The sequence below is a fragment of the Dreissena polymorpha genome, chromosome 9 (assembly GCF_020536995.1).
Source record: "Dreissena polymorpha isolate Duluth1 chromosome 9, UMN_Dpol_1.0, whole genome shotgun sequence".
Taxonomy (NCBI): Eukaryota; Metazoa; Mollusca; class Bivalvia; order Myida; family Dreissenidae; genus Dreissena; species Dreissena polymorpha.
Genome location: NC_068363.1, coordinates 71,497,232 through 71,521,720, shown reverse-complemented (window position 1 = coordinate 71,521,720; position 24,489 = coordinate 71,497,232). Strand labels below are relative to the sequence as shown.

The 24,489-nt window shown below is 36.7% G+C and overlaps 1 protein-coding gene across 1 annotated transcript; it reads right to left on the bottom strand.

Annotated features, from left to right (window-relative positions):
• Positions 1-521: 521 nt before the first annotated feature.
• On the bottom strand, positions 522-22,464 carry LOC127845051 (cytochrome c1, heme protein, mitochondrial-like). The gene is made up of 8 exons (XM_052375675.1): positions 22,348-22,464; positions 20,046-20,090; positions 16,912-17,060; positions 16,583-16,709; positions 11,464-11,634; positions 7,293-7,440; positions 2,719-2,819; positions 522-950 (listed from the first exon to the last, which is right to left on the bottom strand). Exons 1-8 carry the CDS (start codon positions 22,417-22,419, stop codon positions 849-851), a joined length of 915 nt encoding a protein of 304 aa, XP_052231635.1. The 5' UTR covers positions 22,420-22,464; the 3' UTR covers positions 522-848.
• Positions 22,465-24,489: the final 2,025 nt, after the last annotated feature.

Below are 24,489 nucleotides of genomic sequence, written 5' to 3'. Positions count from 1 at the left end.
TCTGTGCGGACTTGGAAAGCATCAGGGCTACTCCCTGGGTGTGTGCTGCATCCTCCTGCTCATTCCCGGAGAACAACAGTAACTCACCGGAAGTCAGTCGCTTCTGCCCAGAGCCAGTCCATCTTGACTCACTTATCCCTAGGATGGTGAAGTTGAACTTCTTATCTCTGCGGCCACTTGTGCTGTCTTACCGGTCTCGTACATGGTTTGGACATTCCGTGTACTAAAGGGGGTTGTGGTCCTGATGGAGATGATGGTCTTGGCCAGATGGGTTCAAGTTGACACTGTCTGGCAGCATACGCCCTCAAGATGGAGGTCCACCTTCTCCCAGGTCTGTGATGTATTTGATGTCTTTTTCTTATTCTGTTTGGCGCTTCTGTAGCAATAAAATTTTAACAGGGTGGGGTAGCTAGCCGTACGCCAAATCCTCCTCCTTTTCAGCCTGGGCTTGAGACTGTCGTTGGCGGAGTTATAATTAAATAACAGAGGCATAAAAAGCTCTTGAACATAAACAAACAATCCATCTTTAAAACATTTATTATCACATTTACATTTTGAAACTTGTAACTGTCAATATAAATAATGAAATTCTATTTTCCGCCATTACTGTAAATCTCTGCTTACATTTACAAAGCAGTTTGGTAAGATTTCTGTATTCTATAGACAACAAGCTAGTAACTTCACTAATGTCTGTTCAAGTCCATGCAAAATACATCTATGTTTTGTTTTCAATCCACATAGATTATTCGTGAAAATCAATTAACTTTCTAACAGCAACACTTTTATACACACTCAAACACATGTTATTTTCCTCTTAATTAAAACTGGTGCATTTCTATTCCTGAGAGTTATTTAAGTTTAGCAGCAAACTTCTTAGATTTCAGGTAGGCAAACTTTCCGCGTGTGAAGTAGTATAGAGTTCCCATGAATACGCCCATAAAGACCATACTCTGAAAAGAAAATGAACTCATCATTATGCCTTTTATTACTACAAAATATAAAATAATAACCATGATATAGACAAAGTCCAATTATGTCTTTCAAGTGAAACATGTGACTATTAATACACAGTTAAATTGTATGTATATGTTTAAAAACTATAATGTAATATAACTAACAAGAGCTGTCACCATAGGATGACTTATGCCTATAAACGCTTGGTAGAAGTTATGAGCTTTTTTCGAAACCTAAACGCAGGTTTTGAAACCTTAACGCGGACCCTAAGTTCAAGGTCAAGGTCACAGGGGTCAACATTTATGTGTGTATGAAAAGGCCTTGTCCATATACACATGCATTCCAAATATGAAATTTGCTATCTGAAGCGACGTGTGACAGTGAAGTTATGAGCATTTTTCGAAATCTAAACGCTAAGTGTGACGGAAAGATGGACGGACAGTCTGATCACTATATGCCCTCCTTGAATGCATAAAAATATCAAAATAAATCAGAAAGTCACATAAACTAGAGAGCGGACACCATGCTAAATCTTTAAATGCACTAAGTGACCCCGTGACCTAGTTTTTGACCCCCCATGACCCATATTCGACCTTGACCTAGATATTGTCTTGATACAACTCCTGACCAAGTTTGGAAAAGATCAGATGAAAACTACTTCAATAAGAGCGCGGACACCATGCTAAATCTTTGAAATGCACTAAGTGACCCCGTGACCTAGTTTTTGAAATGAGCTTGTCCGGACCATTACTTTGTGATTCATTTTTTAAAAAATGTTTAAGTTTTTAAAATGGTTATGCTCATTTGTTTACCATCATTAGACGGTGTGTTGCGGTAAGAATTATGTCAATATCTCCGAGGTCAAGGTCACAATTTGAGTTTGAAGGTCAAAAATGTCCATAAATGAGCTTTTCTGGGCAATAACTATGTCATTCATTGTGACATTTAAAAATCATTTGGCACATTTGTTCACCATTATTGACGGTGTGTCGCGCGAAAGAGTTACATCAATATCTCCAATGTCAAGGTCGCCACAACTAAAAATATATTGATTTTGAAACAACTACATGTATGTAACTATGAACAATCAGTAACAATGCACATTTTGATTTTGAGTTGTCTCTCTTTATCAGACTTTTTTTCTAATTGAAATCAAGGTCAATTTTACACAAGGGGGTTAACAATACACATTTTGAATTGACTCCCTTTATCAGACTTTTTCCAACTGAAAATCTGGTTTTGTGACAATTTTGTCCCTTGTTATAAATATTATATAAGGCACTATGCCTATTTAAGAAAACGTGATAGTATGATTTTTATTTACTTAATACTTTCTTCATGTTAAGATCACCAGAAAATTCTTTAAAAAACACTTAATTTAACTCATTTTTTGTCAAATGATTTTAAAATCTGACAATGAACGACAAAGTTATGGCCCGGACAAGCTCATTTATGGCCATTTTTTACCTTCAAACTCAAATTGTGACCTTGACCTTGGTGATATCGACTTAATTCTTTCGCGCGACACACTGTCTAATGATGGTGAACAAATGTACCAAATGATTTAAAAATCTGACAATGAACAACAAAGTTATGGCCCGGACAAGCTTGTTCTGCCCGCTTGCCCGCCCGCCCGCCGACATCGCCAATCTAATAACCAGTTTTTTCCTTCGGAAAACCTGGTTAACAACTCAAAAACTCTTGTAAGTAATCTTCATCACAGAATAGTATTATGCAAGCAAGGACTAACTATTTTAACATCACCTTAATAAAGTATCTTTTCCTGGTGTCCCCTTCAGGTTCAGCACACCATGCCAGGAAGGTAACTACGTCCTTGGCCAGCTGGCTCTGGGTCGCTGGGGTACCTGCAAACACACATGTACACTGGTGAACTACATTACCTCCAGGGATCATATTTTTTTCGGTTTTGTCGGTCCTTGACCGATTGGGGTCATGAAAGACAGATTGAAAATCCCAAACAGTCGGTCTGATTCTGTTTGCATAAATTCCCATGTCAGGAAATCGATTACACAGTGCACATGCTAACACACCCTAATGACATTCTTATCTTGTATAGGTGTGATAAAACATTCGCTGCAGTCTCTAAACTGGTCAAGACCGGTTTATTGCACGTCAGACCAAGAATCAACATGAGTGCCAAACTGTCACAAGATACGCCCATTTGAAGGTTTTGGACAACTTGAACTTGACCTATATATCATCTAGACACAACTTCTGACCAAAATTGGTGAAGATTGGATGAAAACTATTTCAATTAGATAACGGACACCATGCTAAATGCTTTAAATGCACTAAGTGACCTAGTTTTTGACCCGGCATGACCCATAAACGAACTTGACCTCGATATTGTCTACAACTTCTGACCAACTTTGGTGGAAATCAGATGAAAACTACTTCAATTAGAGAGCGGACACCATGCTAAATCTTTGAAATGCACTAAGTGACCCCGTGACCTAGTTTTTGACCCGGCATGACCCATATTCGAACTTGACCTCGATATAGTCTAGATACAACTTCTGACCAAGTTTGGTGAAGATCGGATGAAAACTACTTCAATTAGAGAGCAGACACCATGCTTAATCCTTGAAATGCACTAAGTGACCCGTGACCTTGTTTTTGACCCGGCATGACCCATATTCGAACTTGACCTAAATATTGTCTAGACACAACTTCTGACCAAGTTTGGTGAAGATCGGATGAAAACTATTTGATTTAGAGAGCGGACACTGCTGTTGATGCCGCCCGCCCGCCAAGGGTGAAACTATAATACGTCCCGTTTTTAAAAACGGGCGTATATAAACTTGTGAACAGCGGATTAAAGACGCATCCGAAATAAATGAGGGTGGTCGAAAATTTTGCAAACTGAAAAGATCACAAAACAATTTAACAGACTTAAGGCCTGTAATGTACATAGGATCGATTAACAGTGTCTATTGATACATGTAGTTATCATTGTTATAGCGGTTTCTCTGTTTTGTCTGCTAAGGTGACTGCGCGCACTGGTTAAATTATAATCAGTCTTCGTTGTTAAAGGGATCTTTTCACGGTTTGGTAAATTGACAAAATAGAAAAAAGTTGTTTCAGATTCGCAAATTTTCGGTTTAGTTATGATATTTGTGAGGAAACAGTATTACTGAATATTTGCCATGGTCTAATATAGCCATTATATGCATCTTTTGACGATTTTAAAACCTAAAAATTATAAAGCATTGCAACGCGAAACGATTGGAGAGTTCTGTTGTTGTCGTTTAAATTTGTGAAACTACGAAGATTGCTTATATAAGGTATAAAATACGCATCTTATGTATGCTTGGCAGGATAGCTCAGTTGGCTAATGCGTTTTTACTTTATTATTCTGGGGGTCACTGGTTCGAGCCCTGCAGGGGGCTACTTTTTGTTCCTTTTTTTAAATTTAATTTTTGATTTTTAACTGGAGCATTTAAAATTTAATGTTTACATTTATCAATATAAAGCATTTAATGACAAACTTCAAAATCTGTGAAAAGGCCCCTTTAATCAACGTGCATGTGATACAAAACAATATGTTGCGATTATTGTAATCACTGTAAACTGTTATAAATTTAACAAGCAAATTCGTTGAATTGATAGCCCCCGCCAATATGCTTTGGGGTGCAAAAGAGTTATATTTGACACTAAAAAAGCATTTTTTTCAAGATACAAAGGGCCATAACTCCGTTATTAACAGATGGTGTACGATGCCATTTGGTGTGCATCATCTTCTTATATGTATATATATATATACTCACACCAAGTTTCAATGAAATCTGCCAAAGCACTTCAAAGATATGGCTCCGGACACACAAAAAAAGCATTTTTTCAAGATAAAAAGGGCCATAACTCCGTTATAAACAGATGATGTACAATGGCATTTGGCGTGCATCATCCTGTTATCCATATGTATATATACTCATACTAAGTTTCAATGAAATCCGCCAAAGCACTTCCAAGATATGGCTCCGGACGGATGGAAAGACGGACGGATGGACAACGCCAAAACAATATCCCTTCGCCTATGGCGGGGGATAACAAGAGCATCGCATAACGGGTGCCAATGCTCGGCTTCATATGCAGTTTTGAATAAATGAAAGCTTGTCAGAATATTTTATTTAGAGGTCACAGTGACCTTGACCTTTGACCTAGTGACCCAAAAATGGGTGTGGCGTGTAGAACTCATTAAGGTGCATCTAAATATGAAGTTCCAAAGTTGAAGGTGGAAGCACTTTTATTTTAGAGCCAATGTTAAGGTTTTATCACAGCGACGGCAGACGACGAGCTGGCTATGACAATACCTCGGTTTTTTTCCGAAAACAGGTGAGCTAATAATATATGAGATAGAAGTAAAAAAGGATTCTAACATGGCATGTGAAAACTTTCTTACAAACAAAGAAAAAAAATTGTCTATGGGTTATTCTGCAATTATTATGGGCAGACCTTATACACTGAAAGCATGCGCAGTAACTACACAAAACATGCTGATACATTTTCCACCTGCATAATAATCCATTAATATAATTATGAATGAAAGCCGCGGATCTGATCGACAGAACAGCCGAAAGTTATTTTTATGGGCAGAACTTCACATAAAATAGTACACAAGAACAAGAGGGCCATGATGGCCCTGAATCGCTCACTTGACTAACCTTGCAACAAAGTTTTTCTATTATTTGACCTAGTGACTTGTTTTTGACCCCAGATAACCCAAATACACACCCAAGCCAGATTTTAACAAGATAAACATTCTGACCAAATTTCATAAAGATTGGATGAAAACTTTTACCTCTATTATCTACACAAGGTTTTTCTACTATTTGACCTAGTGACCTAGTTTTTGATCCAAGATGACCCAAATACAATCCCAACCCAGAGTTCATCAAGATAAACATTCTGACCAAATTTCATAAAGATTGGATGAAAACTGTGACCTCTATTGTCTACACAAGGTTTTTCTATTATTTTACCTAGTGACCTAGTTTTTGACCCCAAATGACCCAAATACAATACCAACCCAGATTTCATCAAGATAAACATTCTGACCAAATTTAATGAAGATTGGATGAAAACTGTGACCTCTATTGTCTACACAAGGACTTTCTATTATTTGACCTTGTGACCTAGTTTTTGACTCCAGATGACTCCAGATGACCCAAATACAATCCCAACCCAGATTTTATCATAATAAACATTCTGACCAAATTTCATAAATTTCATTGGATGAAAACTGTGATCTCTAGTGTCTACACAAACAAATTGTTGACGGACGCACGCACGCACAATGGATGCCGGACATCACACGGTCACATAAGCTCACCATGTAACTTCGTGACAGGTGAGCTAAAAATAATATACACTGTATAAAACATTAGTATAAAACGTGTTAGAATCGAAATAATTCATGTTCTTTATAGTTTGTTGTTGAATAACCCACAACCGAAAAATTAGATGCGTGGTTTCAAATCACTCATTTTTATATTTTTTTTTATACCACATTTATATAGCGCCCTTTTCATACTCGAGATGTGCGTTCAAAGGAGCTTTACAGATTTTCCCTGATCACTGGGTCATAAGTCGTCCGTTAACACTCATGCTTCCCTTCTCATCTAAACTATTGGCTGTGGGTTATTTGACAACAAACTATAACGTACACAAATTATTTCTTAATTATTTGGTTTTGTTATTGTCAATAGCCAACCTATGCACAGACATTTGTTCGGTTCAGTGCATGTTTGTAAACTATTATCGAGTCAACAACGATTGAAAAACATCGGTATAGACTTACACAGATTAATAATATTGACAACGACAAAGACCTAGGTCTTTGACAACGATGAAAACAGTCTGATAAAACAGCACAAGAAACAACAATGAAATAGCAAATGATAAAACCAGTTTAGAAAACTTGCATGTTCAGTTTAAAAAAAAATGCCTAAGAGAATTTTACTTGTACATGTATTATACCACCTTCATGAATGGCAAAATCAATGGTATATATTTTAACGTAATTTGTCATGATTTCGGGATAAACATTTTCGGATACTTTTTCCCCATTTATATCAAGACCGATTAATGTTGTGGGGAAAATATGATCCCTGACTACCTCATGTTTGCTTGGAGATCACAAATAGGTTTATGATATCTGCAATTTGACATATCAGAATACATGTTATACAGACTTACTAGATGTATTAAATCTATATGATCAACATAATGCTGACTAATTAAGAAGAAACCTTTTAGAATTCAGAAACTACAACAAGTTGAACCAAAAACCCCAAAAATATTTCTGGAATGGAACTCACCATCTTGGTACTCGATGATTTCATTGTACAAGGCCTGTGCCATAGAGATGGCACCACCGGGGAAGTAGGGGTTGTAGTGTTGGCCTTCCCCTAGGTTAACACCTGCTGGGGCTTCTTTGTAGCCAGTCAGCAAGGCGTAGATGTAGTCCTGAAAACATCCAATCAAATGTTGTACCTTTTACAAACACACAGAAAAGAACTTTCAATTATGTACAGATTTGTGGGTTCCATAAGTAAAAGGTCTCACATGAACATTCTGATTATTAATACATGTAGAACAGAAGACATTTCAATTTTGTCCATGAAATATCACATTGACCAAATGATGGCTTTATAGTTTACACAAACGTACTTGGATGCTTGATTCATCAAATAAGTTTACTGCAAACTTGTGGACAAAGAATATGCTGCATAAAATAATGCGTTTACCCCTAGCATAGTGGGTATTGATTTATATGCCCATTTGTATATTTATACATATTATGTCCAAAAGTAGGCCAAAATGAGGTCAAGTAATGCTGGGGTTTTGCTAATGTATAAAGAAATCATCCAATTACGTATCAAAGCTTGTAGCAAACGATACAGATAATAGACCAAGAATTTGGTCATTCTAAATAAGCATAAGGGCAGAGTATTGATCTCAGTTGATAAGGACAGTGTATTGATTTCAGTCGATAAGGACAGTGTATTGATCTCAGTCGATAAGGACAGTGTATTGATCTCAGTCGATAAGGACAGTGTATTGATCTCAGTCGATAAGGACAGTGTATTGATCTCAGTTGATAAGGACAGTGTATTGATCTCAGTCGATAAGGACAGTGTATTGATCTCAGTCGATAAGGACAGTGTATTGATCTCAGTTGATAAGGACAGTGTATTGATCTCAGTCGATAAGGACAGTGTATTGATCTCAGTCGATAAGGACAGTGTATTGATCTCAGTCGATAAGGACAGTGTAGTGATCTCAGTTGATAAGGACAGTGTATTGATCTCAGTTGATAAGGACAGTGTATTGATCTCAGTTGATAAGGACAGTGTATTGATCTCAGCTGATAAGGACAGTGTATTGATCTCAGTCGATAAGGACAGTGTATTAATCTCAGTTGATAAGGACAGTGTATTGATCTCAGTTGATAAGGACAGTGTATTGATCTCAGTTGATATGGACAGTGTATTGAAATCAGGTCAGCGAATCTCTCCTCTCTCCATAGTCATTCATCAGGCCTAACCCTTGCTTCCCCATGATTGACTCATATTCTCATACAATGCCCCCAATGGAAGCCAAGTCACTATTTAATAATTGGCCCGTTCAGTATGTTAAGTCCATAAGTAGGCAGACATGAAGAAAGGTAAAATGCATGATCATCAGACTCTATGCCCGTTAATTTTTGCTTCCAGAGATTGGATACCACTTGCAGTTTTCCCAACAACATTATTTTGTGATTACTGGTTTATGATATTTCCGGAAACAAGAAACCGTCAGTGACGGGTGATGCTCCCCAAAGTTTTTTTTTGTCACAATATTGCACTATATATTCAGATAAAAGGAAACGTTTTGAGGGCACAGTAGTTGGGGGGACAAGAATATTTTTATATAAAATTTCAAAGGGCCATAACTCTGTGAAAAATCATCCGACCAGAACCCGCTGATAATATGCACATCTCCTCTTGGTAGTTAAGCTTCCTATAAAGTTTCATTTAATTCCAGTCATAAGTTGCTGAGAAAAAGCCCGGACAAGAATTGCACTATATGTACAGTTAATGGAGAATTTCAAAGGGCCATAACTCTGTGAAAAATCATACGACCAGAACCCGCTGATAATATGCACATCTCCTCTTGGTAGTGAAGCTTCCCATAACGTTTCATTGAATCCGGTCATTTGTTGCTGAGAAATAGCCCGGACAAGAATTGCACTATATGTACAGTTAATGGGAAATTTCAAAGGGCCATAACTCTGTGAAAAATCATCCGACCAGAACCCGCTGATAATATGCACATCTCCTCTTGGTAGTGAAGCTTCCCATGAAGTTTCATTGAATTCCGGTCATTAGTTGCTGAGAAATAGCCCGGACAAAAATTATGCACGGATGGACACACAGAAGGACAGTCAGACGAAGTGGCGACTGTATGCTCCCCCCAAATTTTTTTGGGGGAGCATAATAAAAATTGTCAAATTTCGTAAAAAACCATCACTCAGCAGGTTTGCCACCAACCAGATGTAACAAAATTCCCTGACTTTTCACTGACTTTTCCCTGACCAAATCTTGGTTTTCACTGACTAATTTCGCAACATATTTGGCCTCCTCCTCCCCATACAGCCACCCATTTAATATTTATTTTATTCTTTAACATAAAATATTTAACAAACAACAAAGCTGTACTACTTGTACACTAAACTATACATGATGCAAGGCTATATGGTAAATACCACAAAACCAAAGATAAACAAGATGGCCATGATGGCCCTGAATCGCTCACCTGACTAACCTTGCTACATCAACTTAAATTCTATCAGACCCATATACAATCCCAAGCCAGATTTCATCAATTAATACATTCTGACAAAATTTCATTAAGACGTGATGAAAACTGATGACGTGATGAAAAATCTTTCATCTACACAAGGTTTTATTAGAATTTGCCCGGTGACTTAACCCAGATTTCATCAAGATTAACATTCAGGCCAAATTTCATAAAGATTGGATGAAAACTGTGACCTCCACTGAAAAAAGCATTTTTTCAAGATACAAATGGCCATAACTCCGTAACTAACAGATGGTGTGCAATGCCATTTGGCATGCATCATCCTCTTATCCATATATATACTCATACCAAGTTTCAATGAAATCTGCCAAAGCACTTCCAAGATATGGCTCCAGACGGACGGAAAGACGGACGGATGGAAAGACAGAAGGACGGACTGACAACACAAAAACAATATCCCTCCGCCTATGGTGGGGGATAACAAGACAAACATTCTGACCAAATTTCATAAAGATTGGATGAAAAATGTGACCTCTATTGTCTACACAAGGTTTTTCTATTATTTGACCTAGTGACCTAGTTTTTGACCCCAGATGACCCAAATACAATCCAAACCCAGATTTCATCAAGATAAACATTCTGACCAAATTTCATAAAGATTGGATGAAAACTGTGACCTCTATTGTCTGCACAAGGTTTTTCTATTGTCTACACAAGGTTTTTCTATTATTTGATCTAGTGACCTAGTTTTTGACCCCAGATGACCAAAATACAATCCCAACCCAGATTTTATCAAGATAAACATTCTGACCAAATTTCATAAAGATTGGATGAAAACTGTGACCTCTATTGTCTACACAAGGTTTTTCTATTATTTGACCTAGTTTTTGACCCCAGCTGACCCAAATACAATCCCAACCCAGACTTAATCAAGATAAGCACGCCCCCATCACGCACACACAACGGACGCCGGACATCACACAGTCACATAAGCTCACCATGTCACTTTGTGAACTTTGGTTCCAATGAAGTTGGACATATATCATTTTATATAACCTATTCACTGTATAACTACACCAGTTTATGAGTGACTTATCTTACTTTACTGGCCACATCTCTGTTTATCTTTTCAATACAACTGGTTCAAACTATATTATACTTGAAGATAATTTTGCTAATTCATTAACCCTTACAATGATGACAGACGTCCTGGTTAATTTAACTGGATCAGGTACAGTTTTATTGATTTTCTAGTAAAGTCTGACAACTTTAGAGGAGATTGATTTTTGTCTTCATGGAAATCAACATTAACATAAGATGTCAAGTATTTTCTAAATATTAAGATTACATGATATTTGTTTTGGGAGTATTCTTACTTACTTCTCATCCTGGAAATATGAGTAATAATTTCAAACATTAACTCTTTCTCGCTCAAAGGAAAAGTGATAAACGCTATATGCAAACAGCATAAAACCAGAATAGCCTGTGTTTTATTCACAGTCTGTTCAGGTTTTATGCTGTTTGCTGCTCATCACTATACTTGGGCTGGAAAAGGGGCCTTCAAACTTGAATTATGTAACAAAGGGTTTTAATTTGATTTGATATGGGACTACAAATATGTAAAAATCCTAAATCCTCGTAAATGGGATCCTGGTCAAGGGTTTAGCATCTCTGATGGATACATACAGGCCCACCATGCCTGGCCCGGGTGATGAAGGTCAGGTCAGGAGGTAGAGCCCCGTTGTTTGCAGCCTTGGCAGCTTCTGGGTTGGGGTAGGGCTTGGGCATGACGTCAGTAAGCTTGCCGGGCCGTTCAAACATCTCACCCTTATCATTGGGCCCGTCAACATATGTAGCCTGGGGAATATATATGATACAGATAAATGGAATATTAACAGCATTTTGAATGATTATACACTGTACACTGATATTACTTCTTTATTATTATGATTATGGGTAAAGAATGTCTGAACTGTGTTTAAGGGTTTTCATTAAATTTCATTCATAACAACATTAATGTTTTTCAATAAATGATGATCAATACATTCTCTTTCACTGACAGGTATAGAGCACATCAATAATATTTTTATCATTATTTTGAGATCAAAGACAAACAAATTCTTAATCAATCCACACTCTTATTTATGAATTTATGCACTCTGTTACATCATGCAGAATCGATTATAAGCTATGGGGTCTTGGCTACCGTTTTCCCTCAAACTTCTATTATAGACGTCGCCTGAAATTTTTTCAGGAAATTCAACACATATAATTGCCACAAAACCCAGTTTTTACCCTTCACAAGGCTTTCTCTCAACATTTTGGGAATATGACCTTTACCAATGAAGTGGTAATTTGGCATCAATTTAATTTGAATTGGGAAAAAAATAAAGTTACTTGATTTACAACTTTTTAATGATTATTTGATAAAACTAACAGAATCCCTAAAGATATCAGTCTATAATGCATAGATATTACAACTTCAAACTCTTTACATTTACAGTATACTTTACATCTTTTTTCCAAACATCTGAAAGTCATATCATCAATTGGGAATTTGGGGACTAGATATTGGAAAAATATATACCAGCATATTTTCAAATTGCAAAAAGGTACTTTTTGCCATAGGAAAAATGACAAAAAAAAACAATGATTAAATTATCCAAAAGGCTCTAATTTAAGATATGATTTTAATAATTGGGCAATCCCAAGCTAGGAGTTTCATGCAAGCCACCTACACACAGCGCAATACCTCCATCCAAACTCAAGTTATTGAGCTAAAAAAAAGTTTTTTAAATTTCAAATGACAAAGACTTTCACCTTGATCCAAGTGGTCCCAAATGAAATAACACGCAAATGCTGCATACAAGTTATCAACATACAAAGTTTAAGAACAATACCCACATAAAATCCTGAGCTATTAGACTAAAAGTGAGTCGCGTTCTTAGAAATCTGGGCATAATGCACGTGCGTAAAGTGTCGTCCCAGATAAGCGTGTGCAGTCCGCGTCAGGGACGACATTCTCCACTTTTATGACATTTTTGTAAAAATGATGTCTCTTCTTAGTAAAATCCAATTTAAGTGGTAAGTGTCGTTTCTGATTAGCCTGTGCGGACTGCAAAGGCTAATCTGGGACGACACTTTAGAAACATGCATAAGGCCCGGTTTTCTAAGAATCGACTCAGAACGCGACTCAATTTACTTTGACCACGATCCATCTGGTCCCAAGCAAAATCCAAATCCAGGTATAAACACACAATTTCCGCATGAAATCTTTCACTGCACACAATTAAGTGGAAATGGTTTGCTTTTATTGAAAGTTACAGTGACCTTGACCCATACCCAACTGACCTGAAATAAACTCCTGTGCTAGGTCTTCCAATCAACAACCAGACTACATACAAGCACAATTTAACGACAACACCTCCAAGGAAGCATAAGTTATTGAGATTAATTCTTTTTTTATCAGTGACCAGGGGTTTTTCTGCCTATTTTGGGAAAAGGAGTCTGACCAAATTGGGAATTTTTTATCAACAAAATTGGCCATTTTGGAAATTTTTGCTTCGATGAAACGGCTCATTAGTGAAAAAATTGTGAATTTATCATGCTTAAATAGTTCAGTGGTTTAACAAATAAATTTGTTTTTATTTGTTATTTTGTCTTCTTTATATAAACAGATGCAATATTGGGCATGTTCAACGTTTATTCAAGAACTGCAGTTTTGTTTTTAAGTCACAGTTACTCTCTGAGATAAGAACTGTACAGTCAAAACCTTATAGCAGATATTTTTTACCAAAACAAACACTGGTTAGTCACACATGTTATTAGACACTTCATTCTTAAAAAAAAAAAAAATTTTTTTTTTTTGGAAACTGGGATTTTTTTTAAATAATTTCGGTTTGGGATTGGGTCTGTTTGCTTTGAGAGTACCTCCATTTTCCAGAGGCGCAGACAGTGCTGAAAAACCCCTGGTGACCCACATGTTCCAAATACAATCCAAAGCTAGGTCTCCATGCAAAATTGCTTAAGTTTATGAAGATTGGTGAATTATGCAATTTTGCTTACTTAAGTTATTGACTGAATAACACCAAAAAGTAGTATAATATCTCCATCCAAACTCAAGTTATTTATCAGAAACGTTTTTATGTTATTAGCAAACAGTACTCTTGACCTTGAAGAAGAGACACCTTGAAGAGACACAACCCAAATACAACTATAAGCTAGGTTTCCATGCCTGCTTGTTATATCCCAAGTTTCATTAAGATCGGTAAATACAAATAGTGTTTTTCCCAGGAGGGCAAAGGGGCATGGTGCATTACTTTCAAAAAGGGCATTTAAGCGCGCAGTTAAGGCAAAAAAGGGCAAAAACGTTCCGTGAATACCTGAATGAGGGAGAAACATGAAATCGCCATCAGAGGCAGTTGTGGAAAAACATAAAATATAAACAAGCACATTTAATGGTATATAGTAATTGATGTATTTAACTTACTTTGATTTATATTAATATATTTACCTTGCAATGTACATTTAAGTTCCATGCTGTTTCAATACACTGTACAGCACGACAAACATAATAAAGCAATATATGCATATGAATGTGATTATACACAGATCCACTAAAATATAAATGAAACCATGTTTGTCTCATCCCATTTCTAACGATAATCTTGTCAGATGTTTAATATTGCGAGTAAACTGAGCACTAACAATATGCAAGCACTCGTTTCCGTGAAATATCCTGATACACCCACTGAGTAGATTACAAATAAGTATGTTGTTGCTATCTTGAACATGTTTATGCATCGTTGATTATCACAGACATTTCATTAATTCCTTCTAAATGTATAATCTCCATCATTAATTTGATCGTTTACGACGTTATTTGCCATGTTTGCCGAGTCACAATTTAATTCTGTATGTCCGCCATGTTGTCAAAATTTCAAATGATGTAAGTGACAGATGCGCATAGCAACTTAAAATCGTCTAATATGTCCGCCCAGGGGTGTCGAAATCTCAAAAAACTATACTAGTCCACGGACAACCATTTAGGAAATTTAACTTGTCCGTTGCTGAACTAAAACAATGTGGAATATACCAAAATGAGTATGATTTGCTAGTTTTGTTTATAGTTGTATTTCAATAGTACATTCATTATAGCAGTATATTATAAACAATATAAAGACTTTCTAAAACTTTAAATCTTGCAAAGCTAGTGTTAAAACATGTGTTGAACATAAGTACATCGTAATCTTAACAAATTAAACTAGTCCAATATGTCGACCTCATCAGACTGAGGCTCTGCGCCGCTACTGGTAGCAATTTTATTACCATCAACTGGTAACCATTGAAAATCTGTGAGCCAAGTTTCTTGAAAAGTTCTGGTGCGTTTACTTAGATCATATTTTTTATCATAGTCTTTCTTAGTTTTTTGGGGAGGTGGACTGCTCAAAGCTTCGGGTTTCTGCTCCGTTGTTGAAGATTTAAAAAAACTAAATGTTCCATTTTTACCATAAAAGTCGTCTTAAATAACAAGGTAGATCGTGTTTTGATTATCTTACTTTGATACTTTTTATTTCCGTCTGATTGTAAAAATAAAGAAACCAGTCTATACACTGTCTAACAGTCAGGCCGAATGTTTAAAATGCAGCATGCTCCTGGTCTCTTATAGAATAAGGGAGATCACTGCGCAGGAGAGTGCCCGTATTTCAGCTTGATTGCTCCGCAAATAGCACTGACAATGTAATCGCATGTCAACATCCGGTTTTGTAAAACTTAATTACGGCTTTAATACAATGTATTTTTTTGTATACCTGGACCTGACTTTTAAAAAACTTTTTGTCCACGGACAACTTAATTGAAAAAAATCAGTTGCCCAGACAAGCAAATGTACGACTCGGGCAACTCGGACATTTGATTTCGCCACCCCTGCCGCCTAATACGCGATTCGCATTTTGTTTATTTAGTATATGTCTCAGTAATTAATTCAATAATTAATTATCTTAAAGACGATATCGATAAATAATAAATTTGTTTGTGTTTTTAAATGTAATTATGGGTCAAAATATATGTTTTGATATAACTGAATTATGTATGAAATGCACAATTGCCACGAGGATAACATCAAGCTTTTCATCAAAAGTGTCTGAAGTAACAATTACCGACCGATTAGTGGTATAACATATCATTTGATACTGATATGAGGTTATTCACGCATGACAAATTCACAAACACGCTGCCTCGGAGGCCATAATCTGATACTAGTCGGCTTAGTAGTTTGGTCAAGGGCCAATTAAGATGTTATCAATAAGGGCAGAAAACAGCGGGTGCTCATGAAAGGGCAGGGCGGCGGCCTTTGGAAAGGGCAGCGTGGCGCTAAATGGCTTTGAAAGGGGCAGCGTGGTGCTACAAAAAACGGGCACGGCGATTTGCCATGCTAAAACGGCCTGGAAAAAACACTAACAAAAATATAAGTAATCAATCAAAATGCACCGGTTTAACGCGCCCAACCTGCCAAGCCTCTATCTAATAAACAAGATTGAAGATCTGGTCATAACCATGATTTTTAACTGATTATAAAAAATGGCCACATGCGACTGCTTGATTGATCTATTATAATTGATAAGAGGTTAGGCATAACCATGACCATTAGACATTGAAGGGTTGATAACCTTTTGTTTAATACAACATGAGGTGTAAAACAAGAGGGCCAAGATGCAGCAAGCAGCAGTACGCTTAGACTTATTAAATATAAATTCTCATCATGTCCAATCATAGTAATGTCACTTTTTTTAGGAAACACGCCTACCTCTGCAGCCTGAGCTTTGGCCTCATCCTTGGAAAAGATTACTCCAACCAGCTCTCTGTATCGAATGTACTCCAGGCTGTGGCAGGCAGCACACACTTGCTTATATACCTCAAAGCCTCGACGCATACTGAAACAATCATTTATGCCACCGTAGCTAAAAAATTGTGTATCATAATTTTTGCAATACACATGTTTGTCATCCCAAACAAGTGATATGCAAACAAAATATTTGGCAAAAAGAAAACATTGATTTTTTCATCATGTAGCACTGAATTAAGTAGGCTTTAATCTTGCTCAGAAAATTTACTGATTGAGAGAAATGTACTTACGAATCTCTATCATAAGCTGACAGGAGTCCTTTGAAGGACCAGGGGAACTTTGGAGGATGAACAACAAAATCACTTGCTAGCACGGCAGTGTTCAAAGCTACTGCAAATCCAATGCCACCAGCTGTCATTGTACCTAAGGCTCCCAGGGCCTAAACACAATTTTGACAGGTTATATTTCTAAATCTGCATTGCACTTTAAAGCAAGTCTAAGATGAAAGTACCAGTAAAAGCATGTCTAAGAATGTTAATAGATCTAAATGTAAAAAAGCCTCCCTTTTTCTTCAAGCTTCTAAGTTAGTAAATTGATGCAGTGATGATTATCAATAAGTTGCTGGATTTATTGAAAGAATACTAACTGTCTGATATATTGAAAGTCATAACCCAGGGATGTAAATTAGTGGATGCCCGTGATGCCTGGGGCCAGTGCATTTTGGCCTGGGCAACTCAAATTCAAAAGTTAGTAGTCCGGCTGGGCAACTTGCTTTTTAAGCTTGAAACAATTCAGTGCAATTATACATTTAATGAAATTGGCGACTGTGAGTTAATAATTAGTTAAATGAAATTCGTTTATCAAAGCCAATGAAATGATTTAACTCAGACTTATATTAGGACATAATACACAGAACGTTTGTCAGTTAAGCAATGTTGTTGCATAGTTATCTTTTATATAATTAAAGAAAGTCTTATATACACATGACACTACAGTAACATGTACATCGTACTGGGTTTGTTAATCTTTAGCTGGGCAACCAAAATACAAAAGATGGTTGCCCGTGTGAGCAACCAATTGTAAAACATTAGTTTCCATCCCTGTAACAATTTGACTACACAGCTCAGGGGTGTCAATAATCCCTAATTAGAAATCAGGAAAATTAAGCATGGAGTCTGAGGCTGTCGTTGCACAACAAGGCCCCAGCTTATAGATCTTTTTTATCCCCACGCTTTTTGAAAAAAAGGTGGGGATATTGTGGTGATCTCCGCCGTCCGTCTGTCTGTCCGTCTGTCTGTCCGTCCTGGCCACTATCTCCTCCTACACTAAAAGCACTAGAACCTTGAAATTTACACACATGGTAGCTATGAGCATATGTGCGACCCTGCACTATTTGGAATTTTGATCTGACCCCTGGGTCAAAAGTTATAGGGGTTGGGGTGGGGCCGCGTCAGAAATTATCACTCATTTTTTTAGGTTATTTTACATTTACTTCTTTATTTCTACACCGATTCACTTCAAATTGATACTGGACCTCACCTATGACAATACGGTCAATCTCAACCATGCATGGCCCCATTCCCAACCCTGGGGCGCCCCGCCCACATAGGCCACACCCACCAAAAATTTCCATTTACTATAATTTTTTCATTTCTACACGGATTCACTTCAAATTGATACTGAACTTTTGTTATGACATTAGGGTCAATCTCAACTATGCATGGCCCCAATCCCAACCCTGGGGCGCCCGCCCACATAGGCCACACCCACCAAAAAATTCCATTTACTATAATTTTTTCATTTCTACACGGATTCACTTCAAATTGATACTGAACTTCTCTTATGACATTAGGGTCAATCTCAACTATGCATGGCCCCATAACCAACCCTGGGGCCCCGCCCACATAGACCACACCCACCCAAAATTGCCTTTACTATAATTTCTTCATTTCTACACCGATTCACTTCAAATTGATATTGAACTTCTCTTATGACAATACAGTCAATCTCAACTATGCATGGCCCCATTACCAACCCTGGGGCGCCCCGCCCACATAGACCACACCCACCCAAAATTGCCTTTTACTATAATTTCTTCATTTCTACACCGATTCACTTCAAATTGATACTGAACCTCTCTTATGACAATACGGTCAATCTCAACTATGCATGGCCCCATTACCAACCCTGGGGCGCCCTGCCCACATATGTCACACCCACCCAAAATTGCCTTTTACTATAACTTCTTCATTTCTACACCAATTCACTTCTAATTGATGATGAACTTCTCTTATGACAATACGGTCAATCTCAGCTATGCATGGCCCCATTACCAACCCTGGGGCACACCTAGGTCAAACATTCGGCGTGGGGATACGCGTCGGCCTCTGCCGCGCCATTTCTAGTTCTAGTTGCAATTTATGGCGAGAACAATATGAAAAATTATATACCAAACCATCAGTAACACTGCATGATTTATTGTCATTCCCTACAAATGTTATAAAGAATGTTAAAAAAATGACAAACTATACCTTAACCGAAAAAGACTGTCTGAAAATGCCTTATACTTTTTTACTGCCATGACAACCACAGTTTTTAATTTCAAAATAATTAAAGGACGATTTTAAATAAAACAAGGGACAAAATTGTCACAAAACCAGGTTTTCATTGTGAAAAAAAAATCTGATAAAGGGAGAAAACTCAAACTGAACTATTGAAATGACCAAAAAAAATTAACCCCCTTTGTAATTTTTTTTTTTTTTTTAAATCTATTTTTAGTCGTGGCGACCTTGACATTGGAGATATTGACGTGATTCTTTCGTGGGACACACCGTCCCATGATGGTGAACAAATGTGCCAAATGATTTTAAAATCTCACAATGAATGACATAGTTATGGCCAGGACAAGCTCATTTATGGCCATTTTTGACCTTTGAACTCAAAGTGTGACCTTGACCTTGGAGATATCGACGTAATTATTTCGCGCGACACACCGTCCAATGATGGTGAACAAATGTGCCAAATGATTTTAAAATCTGACGATGAACGACATAGTTATGGCTCGGACAAGCTCATTTATGGCCATTTTTGACCTTTGAACTCAAAGTGTGACCTTGACCTTGGAGATATCGACGTAATTATTTCGCGCGACACACCGTCCAATGATGGTGAACAAACGTGCCAAATGATTTTAAAATCTGACAATGAACGACATAGTTATGGCCCGGACAAGCTTATTCCGCCAGCCCGCCAGCCAGCCAGCCCGCCAGCCAGCCCGCCAGCATTCGCCAATCTAATAACCAGTTTTTTCCTTCGGAAAACCTGGTTAAAAATATCTCAGAAATATTGGTGAACATAAAAAAAGTTATGCAGGTGATTTACATAACTCAAGAGATCATGCACTTCAATAATGAAAACAAAATACCATTTTCTTTCCCTTTGACATGTTCTGAAACGAAAGGTTTCGAGCCTGAAATGGAAACATAAACAAGAGTAATCACAACTTCTCTGGTATAAAACCAGATAAGAAAATATTATTAACAAGTTGCAGCATCTAATGACTCTTAGATTTATAAAGAGTGTTCTTACAGCTAGGGATTTCAATGGCAGCAGAATCCTGCTGGTTGATGCAAGCATATATATATTGTCACTTTTGATGCAAATATTATTTGAAACTAACATTAAATGTATTTTATATTAGGGTCAATCCGTGAAAAGTCGGACAAAACTCTATATCCCAAAGCTATTGTATCAATATATAGAACGTGCGACGAGTCGTTTTGGGGATTACCTCCCCTTATAAAGTCAAATGAGCGTAATTTCGAATTTTGGTGACATCGATGATGTTATGTGAAAACACCCCGATTTACATTATGAAAATGCTGCTTGATGCGAATCGCTATGACTCGGACAGAGTAGTCGAAACTCGGACACACTGTAGCTGAAATTGGACAGTTATTTTTGCGCAGTTAAATCTCTGACTGTGGAACAGTAATTGAACCAAACCTCATTTATTTACAGTAAAATGAATTAATTTGAATGTAGCAGTATTTTACGTGTGCTTCTTATGTAAACTGCTGGACTAATTTTGATTTGCTTAACACGTATCGAGTATTTGTTATTTATTGATAAAATTTGATGTGTCATTGATTTCCATCTTTGATCACAATGAAATTAGAACAGAAACATACGATGAATAGACATGCAATTTACGTCGTTGACTTTACGGCAGGTATAGTACTTAATCTAGCTAGAGTATCTACAGATCGGTGTGAGATTGCGTAGATGAAAACAAATAAAGTATTTTTAACACTCTATTTTATATGATGGCGACGATAATGATGAATAAAACCACGTTTTTGATCATCTCAATTAAGAATTATTAGTGCAAATAAGTGTTCACCAACATGTGCGCACTTTACATAAAGCTATCAATTTCAAAATTTGAATTATATATGCAATTTTTGACTATTTACTGAGGTAATAACTTTGAGGTGGTCTTGTGCTGTGGGGAAAACAGTTGACCACCAACCGAACTCATATGCGCCGGGAGCGGGTATCAAACCTGGGTCGCCTGAGTGATAATCGAGTGTGCTAACCAATGATATAGACGGGCAGTCAGTGTTTATTTCATTATAACATTTACGAACTGTACAGGCTTACAGCTGTATTAAGTATCTATTGTCAATAATTAGCCTTGATTGATAACTTTATGCAAAGTGGCTTCGTTTTTTGTGTGTTTGTTATTTCCTTGCTATTGTCTGAGTTTTAACTGCAATGCAAAATATGTAGTTAAATGTTGGACATTATAAATTTTCAGATATTCTTCATAAAACTATTAAATTTTATCTCCTTTAACAATAAAACAATCAATATCTTAATGAATATACAATCGTATAGCCGTTGCGCAATGAAAATCACTGAACGAACCTTAGCATTCAAATAACCCGCCTTTCTGGAAACAATGCGTTTTGTCATAAGCCTGTGTGTGGCACGTCATTGGTTTTGTGTTTAAGTAAACGGTGTCGATGCACATACTGTGCAGATGTATTTTTCAAAGTGAATGGCTATGTGTCACTAAATGCGTGTTACTGGGGATTTCAAGTCGGATATTGTATATTTTATAATGTGTTTTACTGTCAACTGTCCGACTTTTAAAGATGTCTGACATTTCACAGATTGACCCTACACAAAATGTTGTGTTTAAAGTTAAGCAATATATACTAACAGTTAAACAAAGCAACATTTGTAGAGCAATCAACAACTATCCAAAAACAACATATCTAGATTTCAGTATTATGAAACCCCCAAAAAGTTACATTAAGCTCAGAGAACTTCAAACATGGGGGTCATTTGTTTCATGGTTGTCAAACCTTATTGAACTCCCTGGTCTTACATAACAATTTTCGGATACATATGCCATCCGAAATAACATCACATTCGAGAAATATTAAAACGAATAAAATACACAAGGCTGAACGAGTTATTGGGTACACACCAATTATTATATAAAATGCATAAGTATGGTAAAATAAATTTACACTTTTTAAATTGGTAATATCTTCTGTGTGTCATTATCGAACATTTCAAGGTCTTCGAAGGATTATTTAGAGATATTACATAAAGTGAGCGGTATTTTTCACATAGATGAACCGAGCTGTCTATTCACTTAATTTTTAAATGCAGTGGAATACGAAATTTGGAAAAAAATACACCAATGAACATACATTTTGGGGTTGGACGTTGCCAGAAACCTTCAAAAGAGCCTCTCGCGACGCTCGTCCGACTATCGCGGCCATTTTCGTTCGACGGTGTTATTTTGCGGACAACCAGCATAATAACGCAATTTTCCAGGATCCAACAACAACAACTCGTATGAGAAAAAAGGCTTTTAAAAGACGATTGGTATTTTTATGTCCCTCAGTATATACTGGTGGACATATTGTTTTTGCCCTGGCTGTTGGTTTGTTGGTTTGCGTCAGACTTTAACATTTGCCATAACTTTTGCAATATTGAAGATAGCCACTTCTTATTTGTCATGCATGTGTATCTCATGGAGCTGCAAATTTTGAGTGGTCAAAGGTCAAGGTCGATGTTATCCTTCAAGGTCAAAGGTCAAATATATGGGCCAAAATCGTCAAACTTTAACATTTGCCATTACTTTTGCAATAGAAGAGAGCAACTTCATATTTGGCATGCATGTGTATCTCATGGAGCTGCACATTTTGAGTGGTGAAAGGTCAAGGTCATCATTCAAGGTTAAAGGTCGAATATATAAGGGGGGGGGGCATAGTGTTTCACAAACACACCTTGTTTTATACGGTTTGCAATTAATATGATTATAGGTGCTAACTTATTTACGGGCGAAAGCTTTTAAAGTTTTTTTGATAACCATGTATTTTTTATAAATATATGGACATGATTGTGTTCAAAATATTATAATTCATTAATTGTTGCAATAATTAAGTAATGCATCCAAAAAAAATCAATCTTAAAACGAGTTACATGTTCCTAGCTTAAAGATCTAGCATCTTATAAAAAAAATTGTTTTCTAGCGACAGGAATTTAAAGCTGGTTTGGGGCTGTGGTATAGTGGATTGGGTGTCTGCTAACTGGCTTAGTCACTGGGAGGTCCCTGTATTGATCCCTCAAGTGGGAGCATTCTTTAGATAACCCTAAAAACATACTATGGCGTAACATTTGGTTTGAAAGTCAAGAAGACCTACAAGGTAAAAAGAGAAATGTACGTCGAAGTACAACAATTGTACGTCGACATACACATATAAAATACACTTCGAAGTATATATTTGTACGTCAAAGTACAATTTGTACTTCGACATACATGTTTGTACTTCGACGTACACATTTTCTGAACAGCCAATTTAAACACATTTCAATTGAGCCGCTTTTCCTTCAGATTTATTCATAATAAATGTTTAAAATATTTTTTTTAATCGAGGACAAAATGAATAAAAATATCAGAATGGCAAAAAAAACAACAACATATACGTTTCAAGTATTTAATGCATTGAAATAGATTATATACAAATTTGAAGAAGATTCAATTGTTACCTTTTTAAAATTAAAATTATTCAGCATATTGTGAGTATTCATTGATCATGCGGGGCGGAGTATCACGACCGTCCAGCGCATTACTGTGTAGGAAATTCCCAACGGTAACCAAACAGTTATCAAACATTAACGGGATAAATAATGTATAATAACCTCCCCGTTGGCCGTATTTTGTGACAACCATAACTTGCATAAGTCAGAGGTTAATTCCGCCACGCCAGGTCAATAAATACGCACAATATCTATGAGTTAGCGGTCGATAGTCGCATAATTTGGTATAAATTATAATAATAATAATGTTAAATAAATACGCACAATATCTACGAGTAAGCGGTCGATAGTCGCATAATTTGGTATAAATTATAATAATAATAATGTTTAATAAATACGCACAATATCTATGAGTAAGCGGTCGATAGTCGCATAATTTGGTATAAATAATAATAATAATAATGTTCAATGTCAAATATCTCTAAAAGCAACAGATGTAAGGTTTCTTCTGATTGGCTAAAACTTAAGGGTCGGTGAAAATTGTACGTCGAAGTACATTTCTCGTTCTACCTAGTAGGTCTTGTGGACTTTCGAAGTAATGGTACGTCATATAGACACTAAGTACTGGTCCTACCCAGGAAACAGTTTGTTTCATCAAATGTCTCAATTCAACTTGACATCTTGCTAAAGCAGTTGCATACATTTCACTGATTTAACATAATCAAAATCATGTGATGTTTCAAATCAATTTTGATTGACAAATTTGACAGGATTTTTTTTATTCCAATAAGTTTTAGACTGTCAAA